Consider the following 13,104-nt stretch of genomic DNA (forward strand, 5'->3'; position numbering starts at 1 on the left):
GGCCGAGACGGGCGGATCACGAGGTCAGGAGATCGAGACCATCCTGGCTAACACGGTGAAACCCCGTCTCTACTAAAAAATACAAAAAAAACTAGCCAGGCGAGGTGGTGGGCGCCTGTAGTCCCAGTTACTCGGGAGGCTGAGGCAGGAGAATGGCGTAAACCCGGGAGGCGGAGCTTGCAGTGAGCCGAGATCCGGCCACTGCACTCCAGCCTAGGTGACAGAGCGAGACTCCGTCTCAAAAAAAAATAAAATAAAATAAAAATAAAGAGCAAATAGTTCAAATATGATGTATGCTGGCCTAATCCCTACTTATCTGGTTGACCTTCAAGAAATGAGTTTATATTCGTCTGGCATTTACTGCCGTTTATCCGGCAGGTATTTCACTAAAATCTCAATTATTCCTCACAGCAATCCAACAAGGCATGGATTATCATTTTCCTTCTTCAAATGAGGAAACACATTTAGGATAGGTTAAAGTCTCTCAGCTAACAACTGGCAAACCAGTAATCAATCTACAGCTAGGTGCCTCCAAATTTGTGCTCCTAGACGCATCCAAATATATGTATTTGACTCTCTGTATTAATGACAGGTAGTTCAGATTTCAGTTTGCTACATATGCAGGAGTGCCAGATACCCAGTGCAAACAAGCAACACACGAGTAGTGCAGAATCTGAGCATTTTAGCAGTTTTGAGTTGAAAGGAAACTTTCTTCCACACTATTTACCACATACAGCTTCCTTCACAGAGCTGGCCCTTAATCAAGCAAATCAAGAGTCACTCCATTTGCTTCTCTTTCATCTTTGAGTACCCAGAACCCAGAGCCAGAATTGCCACCCAGTTGCAGAAACTGTTCTTTCCCTTTTTAATTCCAGATTTGTACTTTCATATTTTTATTTTTTTGAGACAGGGTCTCACTCTATTGCCCAGGCTTGAGTGCAGTGGCACAACCACAGCTCACACCAGTCTGTCTCTCAGGCTCCATATTTTTGTTAAGTGGCTTCTTGTGCATATCTTTTCTGTTTCTTTTTGTTCTGTTTTTATTTGAGATGGAGTCTCGCAATGTCGCCCAGGCTGGAGTGCAGTGGCGCGATCTCCGCTCACTGCAACTTCCGCCTCCCGGGTTCAAGCGATTCTCCTGCCTCAGCCTCCCGAGCAGCTGGGATTACAGGCGCCTGCCGCCACACCATCTTATTTTATTATTTTATTTTATTTTTTGTATTTTTAGTAGAGACGGGATTTCACTATGTTGACCAGGCCGGTCTTTAACTCCTGACCTCGTGATCCGCCCGCCTCGGCCTCCCAAAGTGCTGGGATTACAGGCGTGAGCCACCGCACCCGGCCTCTTGTGAATATCTTTAAAACACCTCCACAACTAGCAAAGTACCCTGGCACATAGCGTTCAAAAAACACTGGACAGGATAGTGGTCGAACGGATCTAAAGAATAAACTGGTAGCGTGGAGCGTTGGTTCTACTAGTCTAATCCTCTAATTTTGTGCCTTTCTGTGCGAAGTGAGAATGCTTAACCTCGGGGCTGTGCTCAGGCAACATCCGATCCTGGCCAGGGTTGCGGCGGACCTTCTCCCCGGGCTAGGTACTGAGAGCCAACGCAGCACACGCGGTCCAGCCCTTCCCAGCCAGCCAGCAGCGGGAACGGAACGCGCGGTGCTGGCTGGGCCTCGACGCGCACCGTAGCGACTGCCCGAGAAGGCGGGGCTCGGAATTCACCCCGCCCCATTCCCTGTCTAAGGCGTGAGGCTACGAGCGTTCGGTTGTGGCTGCTTCTCTTGACTGCGACGGCTTGTAGTTATGGGGCAGGAGCCGCGGACGCTGCCGCCCTCCCCCAACTGGTACTGCGCCCGCTGCAGCGATGCCGTGCCCGGGGGCCTCTTTGGCTTCGCCGCGCGGACGTCCGTCTTCCTTGTCCGCGTGGGCCCGGGCGCAGGCGAGAGTCCTGGGACACCCCCGTTTCGAGGTAACTCACCACCCTTGGGCTCGAGACTTCCTGCCCTTTCTGCGCTCCCAAGAGGCGCCGAGTGGACGTCTCCAGCCACCCCGTTTTCTACAGCTAGGGAAACTGAGGCCCAGGCTGGGAGGAGAGGCAGCCCACAGTCACTAAGCTGAGTTGCTTCTGGTCTCCAGCATGAGCTACACCATGCTGTGGCCGAGCGGTCCCGCCTCCTGGAGCTTCCACGTGGGACCGATTGCTTACTGAACAGTTAGCCTTATGTAGTCCCGGCCATTTATATGGCTCCCCCGCCCAGCCCGGTGCGCGCCAGCCCGCCAGGAGCCTTCCTGGGGTTGGGGTTTGACTACAGCTGCAGGCCCTAAGCAAGATCCTGCAACGTGTGGCCTTCTTTACTGTAAGATGAATGGGTTAAACCAGATGCTTTTAGGCTTCAAACTAGGCTTTGATTGTGCCTTAGGATATGACGTGCCAGGTAATTTATTCTGGTCACATCTAAATAAAAATCACTTTCACATTATTTGAGCTGCTTTCCAGTCTGTGAACTAAGCAGAGCAAAGTATATCAACATTCATTTCACAGTTGAGAAGCTGAGGCACAGAGGCTTGTTCGAAGTCACGTAGCACAGCCAATATCAGCACTTGGGAATTCTGATTGTAAGTCCTTCGGTTTTCCGTTGTACCATGGGTTAAGTAACGCCAAAGCATCTGCTCACTCATCATCCAACAACAGTATGATTCTGCCAGGAACCTTGGATAGCACTTGGATTAACCTAGTGTCTGGTTTTGCTTGAAGTCATAGGAGAATTGGTGGGACACACCGAAAGGGTCTCCGGCTTCACATTTTCTCATCACCCTGGTCAGTACAACCTCTGTGCCACCAGCTCCGACGATGGAACTGTGAAAATATGGGATGTAGAGACAAAAACAGTTGTGACAGAACATGCACTCCATCAGGTACCATGGCTTACTGGTTTCTCAGACCGTTTTTATGTATCTGTGCTAAGAGTTCTTCTGTTGCAAGCTAGTTTTGCTAGCTCATCTGTGCAAAGTACCTTGTAATTGTGTTCATTAATTAGATAAGAAACCATATTGTAAGATGTCTTAACTTTTTTTGAAAGGAGATGCATACAAACCAGAGGTTGGCAAACTGCTTTTGTAAATAGGTTTTATTAGAATACAACCACACTAATTCATTTAAGCATTGTCTATGACTGCTTTCATGCTACAAGCGTTGAGTAGTTGCAACAGGCATGGTATGGCCCACAAGGTCTAAAAAAAACAGTTATCCTCTGGTTATTGATATAAATGGACTCCTGATATAGATTGTAAATGCGTGAATGAATTTCTAAGCTATATAGTTACTTGATATACCTGCTTTTTGAGAGAACAAAGGAAAAGGAAAAGGCTTACTTAATCTTTGTAAGAACTTTGCATTAAGCTATTAAAAAATTTTTAATGATTGTTTGATTCCCAGTAGTCTAAATCTTCCCACCATTTTGTTAATATTATGTTGCTAAACAAGTACTACTACTAAGTATTAACTACTTTTAATGTATGTATGTAGCATTATGCTGGTTTGTGATACAAGTTAAAAATTAAGTAAAACTTCAGCATTGACAACAAATTTTTGTTTTGTTTTAAAGCATACAATATCAACATTACATTGGTCTCCTCGAGTAAAGGACTTAATAGTATCTGGGGATGAAAAAGGAGTAGTTTTTTGTTACTGGCTTAACAGAAATGACAGCCAGCACCTCTTTATAGAACCCAGAACAATTTTCTGTCTTACTTGTTCACCTCATCATGAAGATTTAGTAGCCATTGGGTAAGTACTGTGCCATCTGTATTGATGATTTTTGTTTGTTTATGATCGTGTTTTGCATGTTCTTTATCTTCTTCTGTCCTTTTATTCCTCAAAGAAAACCATCTACAGATGTTAACCACTCCCCCTGAGCCCTTGGCATCATTTATTCCTCCAGGTCCTTACTATTTCTGCCACTCCCTCTGTTTTTGTTTCCTTGGTTTCCATGGTACTGTACCTTCTTGGTTCTTCATATCTAACTCCTCCAGTCAACCTTTAAATGTAGGAAATGTCCTCTTTCACCTTTTTCGCTTTCTCTACTGCCCTTTGATATAACATGAACTCCCAGGTGTCAGATGACTTTGCTGGGTCTCTCTAGTTCTGAGCGCTCCGTCTAGATTGGGAAAGTGATATGGCATTGGGATCTGTTTCCTCATTGATCACCAAGGTTGTTTCACATGATCCCCCTTTCCTTCACCATTTCATGTACTTCTAATTGAAAGATGTCTATTTTCTCTAATTTGAAGACTTAAGCAATTTCCCTAGAATGTTGAAGGAGAAATTCTGACTGGAGTGAATTTGAAAGACTGGGGGCTAAGGTAATAGAGGTATACAAAGAGACAACAACTCTTTCACAAAGTTTGTTGTAAAAATGTGCATAGACATGAACCCAGAGGGGATAGATGGGGTGAAGGGAGTATTAAATGGGAAATACAGGGGACCTGTTTTTATGCTGATGGAAGTAAGGCTTGAAAAGAGGAAGAGCTAGTTGCAGGAGTGAACTATGATAAATGCAGGGGTGATGCTGAAAAGTCAAGAGGGGATTGGATTCAGATGACAAGAAGAAAGAACAGCTGGGAATATGGAAATAGGTGCAGGTAGATTTGTAGATGTGTTTGGAAGAAGAAGGTGTTCCATTCTGGGATTTCTGATTTTCTCAGTGTGGCATAAGTCAGAGTGGTAGAGTCAAGTTCTCCATGGGGTTGAAACTGGGTATGCAAAGAGGTATGAAAATGGTCAAAGAGAATAGGAAAATGAATGTACTAAGGAAAATCGTAAGCCCGATGTTCACTGTTGAGTGGCAAACAAAGAATCATGACCATTAATTTAAAGTAAACCCAAACTGTTTGAGAAAGGAGATGGTTGGATTCAGCCAGGTTTGGGGCTTTGTGGAGTAAGTACTCTTGAGGGAGAAGGAGACGGGGAGTACGGCTAGTTTTAAAAGTCGATGATAAGGCGCAGGGGCTCACACCTGTAATCCCAGCACTTTGGGAGGCCAGGGCAGGCGGATCACCTGAGGTCAGGAGTTCAACACCAGCCCGGCCAACATGGTGAAACCCCATCTCTACTAAAAATAAAAAAATTAGAATGGGCGCGGTGGTGCACGCCTGTAATCCTAGCACTTTGGGAGGCCAAGGCAGGCAAATCGCCTGTGGTCGGGAGTTCAAGACCAGCCTGACCAACATGGAGAAACCCCGTCTCTACTAAAAATACAAAATTAAGTGTGGTGGCGCATGCCTGTCATCCCAGCTACTTGGGAGGCTGAAGCAGGAGAATCGCTTCAACCCGGGAGGCGGAGGTTGTGGTGAGCCAGGATTGATCCATTGCATTCCAGCCTGGTTAACAGGAGCAAAACTCCATTCTCAAAAAAACAAACAAAAATTAGCCAGACGTGTTGGTGCACACCTGTAATCCCAGCTACTCAGGAGGGTGAGGCAGGAGAACAGTGTGAACCTGGGAGGTGGAGGTTGCGGTGAGCCGAGATTGCGCCACTGCACTCCAGCCTGGGCGACAGAGCAAGACTCTTTTTTTTTTTTTTTTTTTGAGACGGAGTCTCACGCTGCTGCCCAGGCTGGAGTGCAGTGGCGCGATCTCGGCTCACTGCAAGCTCCGCCTCCTGGGTTCACGCCATTCTCCTGCCTCAGCCTCCTGAGTAGCTGGGACTACAGGCGCCTGCCACCGCGCCTGGCTAATTTTTTGTATTTTTAGTAGAGACGGGGTTTCACTGTGGTCTCGATCTCCTGACCTTGTGATCCGCCCGCCTCGGCCTCCCAAAGTGCTGGGATTACAGGCTTGAGCCACCGCGCCCGGCCAAAGACTCTTATTTAGAAAAAGAAGAAAAAAAAAAAGTCGATGATAGTGAGGGATCATGAAATCTGTGCTGCATTGGGTTGGGGGAAGTATGGAAAGACAGGTGTGGGTGAGTGATAGTGATAGTGAAAATGGAAGTGGACTGGATCGGCAGTCTCTTGAAGTGGGAGCAGCGTTGCAGTAGAGTTGCTAGAGAGGATGAACAGAAAGGTAGTAGGCAGGGGTCAGGGGAGGATCTTCAAAATATTATTATTCCCAGAAAGCTTGATTCAGATTTCTAAATAGCTTGATCTGTTGACAATTAGGTTGCATAACTTGGCAGTTTTCAAAGTCCAGCTCTTCAAAGGTTGACATACTCTAGTATGTCTTTCTTTTTAAAAAAAGTAAATAAAGCTGTGCTGGTGTTCTTCCCTGTCAAATGCTCTAACGTGTAGGAAGTGTGAATAGGTACAACAACTTTGTAGAATGCAGTTTTGTACTTTCTAATAAAGATGCATGTATCTTAACATCCTGGCAGTTCTATTACTGGGCATCAAACCTGAAATTGTGTTAGACGTGTACATGAACATTAATAGCATTTTTTTTGTTGTAAAAAATGGAAGCCCTTCAAAAGGAAAATGAATAAACTTTGATATATTCACACACTGCAGTACTAATACAATAGTGTAATGACTGGCCAGGAACTAGAGTTACTTGTATCAACATGGATGACTTACAAACAGAATGAGTGAAAAAAACAAGCTGCAGGAAAACAAATGATAGCATTTATATGCAGTTTTAAAATATGCAAAATCTATATCTTATTTAGGAATACATACAAAGAAAGGCTAGGAATGATATAACACAATTCACAAATAGAGTTTGACCTCTGGGTAAAGGAAGAAAAGGAGAAGAGATCCGGCAAGGAGAGAGGTTTGATTGAGGTGGAATGCACACAGGGCTTCAGCTCTATCGGTAATTGTTTTTGTTAGGCAGGGTGGTAGATTACTTTTTTTATGTATCTGAAATAATTCATTTCTAAAAAGCTATTAGAGTTTCTCAGTTTCCTGTGAGTTCATAAAATGACAGCCTTGGAACATGCAAGTCTAGAGTGTAGAATTCTGCAACTTTTGTTAAGTTCACAGTTAAAAAAGTAGTGTCACTTCTAAAAAAGAGATTATTTTCCAGTGCACTAGGACAAAATTATCTCTAATTAGAAGAGTTGGCCGGGTGTGGTGGCTCAGGCCTGTAATCCCATCACTTTGGGAGGCCAACACAGGTAGATTACTTGAGCCCAGGAGTTCGAGACCAGCCATGAGCAACATGGTGAAACCCCATCTCTGCAAAAAAAATTCAAAAATTAGCTGAGCATTGCACGCACCTGTAGTCCCAGCTACTCTGGGAGGCTGAGGGGGGAGGATTGCTTGAGCCTGGGAAGTCAAGGCTGCAGTAAGTGGTGATTGTGCCACTGCACTCCAGCCTGGACAACAGAGAGGGAAAAAAAAAAAAAAGAAGAAGAGTTGCTGGACACTTGCAAAAACTATGAAAGTTCCCTTAGAACAAAATCATGGTCCACTGTGAGCTTTGTACCAGGCAACGTACATAGAATTACCTAGTGCCAAGAGTTTGATCCTAGAGAGAAGGGTTTTAACAAAACCAGGAGACATAAGGTGAGCACATTTAAAAAAAGGAAAAAACAAAATTATTTTTTGTCCTCTTCCCTCCTCCGCCACCCCAAATGCACCTAACTTTAAGGAATGCGCCAATGGTAACTCTAAGCCAAAATGTTTGCTAGAGACTCTGTTCTGTCTTCATTTTTTTAGTAATATTTCTAACTCTTGTTTTTTAGCTACAAGGATGGCATAGTGGTGATAATTGACATCAGTAAGAAAGGAGAAGTTATTCATAGGCTTCGAGGCCATGATGATGAAATCCACTCCATAGCCTGGTGTCCCCTGCCTGGTGAAGATTGTTTATCTATAAACCAAGAGGAAACTTCAGGTACAGATGGTTTAAGGGAAGGTTCAGTACTCTTGAGGTCTGAAGAACAGAGTGGGTACAATTATATCATTTTATCGCTTGTTTATTTATTTATTTATTTTTGGAGACAGAGTTTCGCTCTTGTTGCCTAGGCTGGAGCGCGATCTCAGCTCACCGCAACCTCCGCCTCCCAGGTTCAAGCGATTCTCCTGCCTCAGCCTCCCAAGTAGCTGGAATTACAGGCATGCACCACCATGCCCAGCTAATCTTGTATTTTTAGTAGAGACAGGTTTCTCCATGTTGGTCAGACTGGTCTTGAACTCCCGACCTTAGGTGATCCACCTGCCTCAGCCTCCCAAAGTGCTGGGATTACAGGCGTGAGCCACTGTGCCCGGCTGAATTATATCATTTTAATTATACATAAAACTTCAAATTTTACAGTTCAGACCTATGAAAGAGATAGCTAAGTTCTGGGAACTCTTGCAAACTAATTGTTTTATATTAGTGCGTGTTTAATGCAAATTAAAAGCAAAATTGCTACCTATCTCATAGAAGAAGCTGAAATTACCAATGGGAATGCTGTGGCACAAGCTCCAGTAACAAAAGGCTGCTACTTAGCCACTGGAAGCAAAGATCAAACCATTCGAATCTGGAGCTGTTCTAGAGGCCGAGGTAAGATTGATCTTTCTTTTGTGATGTAACCTGTGTTGATCTGGTGGAAGTAGAGGGTTTTTTGTTCTGTCTTATTGTCCTGTGGGTGTGTCATCTATCTGAGAGCAATTCTTCACTTTTCGGTCTAGAATTCTGCTTCCTCATTTGAGCCTGGGCTAGAACTGTCTATTCTCTCAACATCTGGCCTTAGAATGAGTATTTCCCATGCATTCCAGAAGAAAACAAGGACCTCTTGGTTTATAGAAAGGGTCACTATTTGGCATGGAGAGCAGAATATTTGTAATAAAAATGGGAATATTAGAACATGATATGGCCTAGGCCAGGAGAATGGAAAAGATCTCAAGAGTTAGAGCTTTTAATGCACAAATGCAGAATAACATACACCCAGCCTGGAATTATGTGTAAAAGCTCATTTTATCCAAATTATAGAGCCCCTCAATCATTTAGCGTTCCCAAATTTCTCTTTGAACAGAACTTTTCTCGTTAAGTTTAAAAATTAAGAGAAACTCTAGGCATAATTAATATTTATAATATATTAGGGAATATAACCTTTATAGTAAAAATCTTGCTTTTCTCTTTCTAGCGGGCTTCTCCATTTTATTTTTTTTTTCTCGCAGTTTTTTAAGCTGTGGTGGAAAATACAATATTTGCCATTTTTATCACTTTTAAGTGTACATTTAAGTGGTATTAAGTATACCCTAAAGTTGTGCAACTGTCACAACCACCTGTCTCCAGAATTCTACTCTCCATTCTCCCCTCCCCCAGGCCCTGGCAACCATCATTCTGCTTTCTGCTCTATGATTTTGACTACTCTTGAGTATTTTCTTTGAGTGAAATTAGACATATGATATGTCTTTTTGTGATTGGCTTATTTCACTTAGCATATATCCCTGAGGTTCGTTGATGTTGTACCGTACATCAGCATATCCTTCCTTTCTAAGGCTGAATAATATTCCATTGTATGTATGTCCCACATTTTGCATACCCACTCATCCACTCGATCTCCTGACTTCATGGTCTGCTCGCCTCAGCCTCCCAAAGTGCTGGGATTACAGGCATGAGCCACCGCGCCTGGCCAAAAAAAGAAAATATACTCTTAATGTGTTGAGGTTGTCAAGATAGCTTATGGAAGCTTATTTGACCTAAATGTAGCTAGACTAGTATTAACCACTATTTATAGTGGTTAAAAATATAACCATTATAATGGTTATAATTGTAACCATTGGAAAACGAGATCTGAATTCTAAGTAACCAAACTAACAAGCTTTTACAGCTCAGACTGTGTATTGTGAACTGCCAGCAATGTCATGCATGTAATTTCACTGTCTTGAGTGCCCATTGGCCTTCCTTTTAATCTGCAGGGGTGATGATTTTGAAATTGCCCTTTCTGAAGAGAAGAGGAGGGGGTATAGACCCAACTGTTAAAGAGCGCCTTTGGTTGACACTCCATTGGCCCAGCAATCAGCCAACACAGCTGGTATCTAGCTGTTTTGGGTAAGTCTTTTATGGTCATGCTTTCTTAGATATGTTTTGTTTTTCTATTTGGCCTCAAGGACTCCTAGGTTTCTCTTTGTAGATGGAGAAAATAATGGCCAAGGCTTGTATTATGATGGACCCCATTTGAAATGGAAAAATTGTGAGACTGATGCTTGTGCTGTCTACTAACAGAGCTGTAAAAAGATCAAATAAGTATAGTCTGGCAGTTAGGAATATGGACTCTGAAGTCAGAAGTAAATTTCAGAATCACTTTGTCACTTACTGCCTTGTATTCATGAGCAAGACCCTTTACTTTTCTGAGCTTCAGTCACTTCATGTGTAGAAAGGGGAGATGGTTATAATATTTTCTCTTAGGTTGGATGGCTATGCCCATTCAGTAAACAGAGTTCATTGACTACCTACTTCTAGTGACTGGAGATAAATCTGTTTAAAGGGTAGTCCAGTATACTCACATGGTTCAAGAAGAATGAAATTATATAATAAACTGTCCTGTCTTCCCTGGCTACTTGGTTCCCCTTTCTGTGGCTCAAATTTTTTTTTTTTTTTTAAACAGGGTCTTGCTCTGTTACCCAGGCTTGAATGCAGTGATGCAAACACAGCTCACTGCAGCCTCAACCTCCTGGGCTCAAGCAATTCTCCCACCTCAGCCTCCCAAGTAACTGGGACCATAGGTGTGCACCACCATGCCCAACTAATTTTTTAATTGTTTGTAGAGGCAGTCTCACTTTGTTGCCTAGGCTGTTCTTGAGATCTGGGCTCCAAGCTATCCTCCTGCCTCAGCCTCCCAGAGTGCTGAGATTATAGATGTGAGCTACTGCACCCAGCCTTCCCAGAGATATTTTGTGCGTATTTTCAGAATATGCAATTTTTCTCTCCTTAAAAGACAAATCATTTTGCAGCTATGAGCCTAGACTCTGTGACTCAACAGTCACTTGTTTTCAGATTGTTTGTAAAAGAACTAATGCTTATGTTTTTCCTTCACAGAGGTGAACTGTTGCAATGGGATCTCACTCAATCTTGGAGACGGAAATACACCCTCTTCAGTGCCTCATCAGAAGGGCAAAATCATTCAAGAATTGTGTTTAATTTATGTCCTTTACAAACAGAGGATGACAAACAGCTATTACTTTCCACATCAATGGATAGAGATGTAAGAGCTGCTTATTTTCACTCAGCATTGTAGAGCAGCAGTTTACAACTTGGGTGGGATTAGAGGGCTTTTTCAAAGCACCTGTCAAGTCATAATACCCCACCCCTGACTCCAATTTCAGAGTTACTGCTACAGATCAGCACTGAATATACCAATAGCTCACATGTAGGGAGAATGTGAAGACCCATCAAAATGGTTTTTTGTTAAAGCAGACATGATAAAGAAGGGTAGTTTTGCCCAGGGAAGGATATATTAGGTCAAGCTTGTCCAACCCATGGCTCAGGATGGTTTTAAGCTCATCAGCTGTTGTTAGTGGGGTTTTTTTCTTTTTTTTTTTTTTTTTTTTTTTTTTTTTGAGATGGAGTCGTTCACTCTGTCTCCCAGGCTGGAGTGCAGTGGCGCGATCTCAGCTCACTGCAAGCTCCACCTCCTGGGTTCACGCCATTCTCCTGCCTAAGCCTCCCAAGTAGCTGGGACTACAGACGTGCCCACCTGCGCCCGGCTAACTTTTTTGTGTGTGTTTAGTAGAGACAGGGTTTCACTGTGTTCGCCAGGATGGCCTCGATCTCCTGACCTCATGATCCCCCTGCCTCAGCCTCCCAGAGTGCTGGGATTACAGGCATGAACCACATGCCCAGCCTAGTTTTAGTGTATTTTATGTGTGGCCCAAGACAATTCTGCTTCCACTGTGGCCCCAGGAAGCCAAAAGATTCGACACCCCTGTGTTAGGTCCTCATGCTATGGTTTATCCTGGTTTGTAGTTTAGCAGAATAGAAATCTTTCAGAGACTATTGACTTTAGTTGAAAGCCTGTTACCTTACTGTTTTGCAGTTAAACTGGGCTTATTTGGTAGACTTCGTTTTCTTCCAAACCTGTCTCTTTTTAATCATCAAGTGATGATTAAAAACTTACCGCACCTCCTTCCCGGGGTATGATAAGGTGTTTTGCCTTTTGAGAGAGCAGTTCTTTGATTTTTCCACTGTGCTGAGGCCATCTTCTTAGAGTTTGCCAAATGAGGAGGTTACCAGTGCTATAGTAGGACAGAAAGACCCCCGAAGTTGGAGACAGGAGGTGTGGGTTCTGGTTTATTTATTGTGTAACCCTGAATTCACTTGACATCTTTGGAAATAAATGTATTTTAAGATCCCTGTAAGCAACATAATTTATTACTAACTTTTTTTTCTTAGCAGTGCTTTCTTCGATTCCTACTGGAAGACATACGTTATCCTTACCCATTCTTTGAGCCTATCCCATTTCACATATCAGATTTTTTTTTTTCCTTGTTTCTCTGTTCTTTTTTATGTTTAGGCCCTTACCATTAATCTTTGCAGGTAAAATGCTGGGACATGGCCACCCTGGAGTGCTGTTGGACCCTGCCTTCCCTTGGTGGGTTTGCATACAGCCTGGCTTTCTCTTCTGTGGACGTAGGCTCTTTGGCCATAGGTGTTGGGGATGGCATGATCCGTGTATGGAATACACTCTCCATAAAGAACAACTATGATGTGAAACATTTTTGGCAAGGTGTCAAGTCCAAAGTTACAGCGGTAAGGATTTTTTTGAGCTTGTTTTGAACTTTTTTTTTTTTCAAATAATTCTCTTTTATGCCTGTTCATTTAAATGAGCTCTGTTGGTAATCAAAAGTTTTAAAGTACGTTGAGTGAAGTTTGAAACTAGGAAAGCAAAAGGATCCTGTAACCAAACCCATTATCCTCCAGAGTTTAAATTTATTAAGACTTTTCATCTCAGCATTTTTTCTCATAGTAAGAAGTTAGAAATAGCCTGACTGTATATTCATAGAAAACACATTAAGTTATAAGATAACCACATGTTGGAATGGCATCAAATTATTGAAAATGATAATGTAGATTCTTTCTTCCTTGATATGGAAAGGTATATAAATGATTTATGAAAAATGTCTATTATAAAACATGGAAAGCAGGTTACAAAACGGTATGTGTAGTTTTT

General features: G+C 42.9%; 1 protein-coding gene across 3 annotated transcripts in view; it reads left to right on the forward strand.

Moving 5' to 3' along the window:
- The first annotated feature begins 1,731 nt into the window (after window positions 1-1,731).
- LOC105482392 (gem nuclear organelle associated protein 5) overlaps window positions 1,732-13,104 on the forward strand; it is a 51,287-nt gene continuing 39,914 nt past the window's right edge. For 2 of the 3 annotated variants that reach the window (XM_011742443.3, XM_011742445.3), the window contains exons 1-8: window positions 1,732-1,976; window positions 2,763-2,923; window positions 3,613-3,794; window positions 7,690-7,841; window positions 8,373-8,492; window positions 9,854-9,986; window positions 10,974-11,139; window positions 12,471-12,683. In XM_011742443.3, the coding sequence (XP_011740745.2) occupies window positions 1,811-1,976; window positions 2,763-2,923; window positions 3,613-3,794; window positions 7,690-7,841; window positions 8,373-8,492; window positions 9,854-9,986; window positions 10,974-11,139; window positions 12,471-12,683 (1,293 nt within the window). In that variant the 5' untranslated portion in view covers window positions 1,732-1,810. The remainder of the gene's footprint in view (window positions 1,977-2,762; window positions 2,924-3,612; window positions 3,795-7,689; window positions 7,842-8,372; window positions 8,493-9,853; window positions 9,987-10,973; window positions 11,140-12,470; window positions 12,684-13,104) is intronic. The other variant, XM_011742444.3, reaches the window with a different exon arrangement.

The sequence above is a fragment of the Macaca nemestrina genome, chromosome 6 (assembly GCF_043159975.1).
Source record: "Macaca nemestrina isolate mMacNem1 chromosome 6, mMacNem.hap1, whole genome shotgun sequence".
In the NCBI taxonomy this organism is placed as follows: Eukaryota; Metazoa; Chordata; class Mammalia; order Primates; family Cercopithecidae; genus Macaca; species Macaca nemestrina.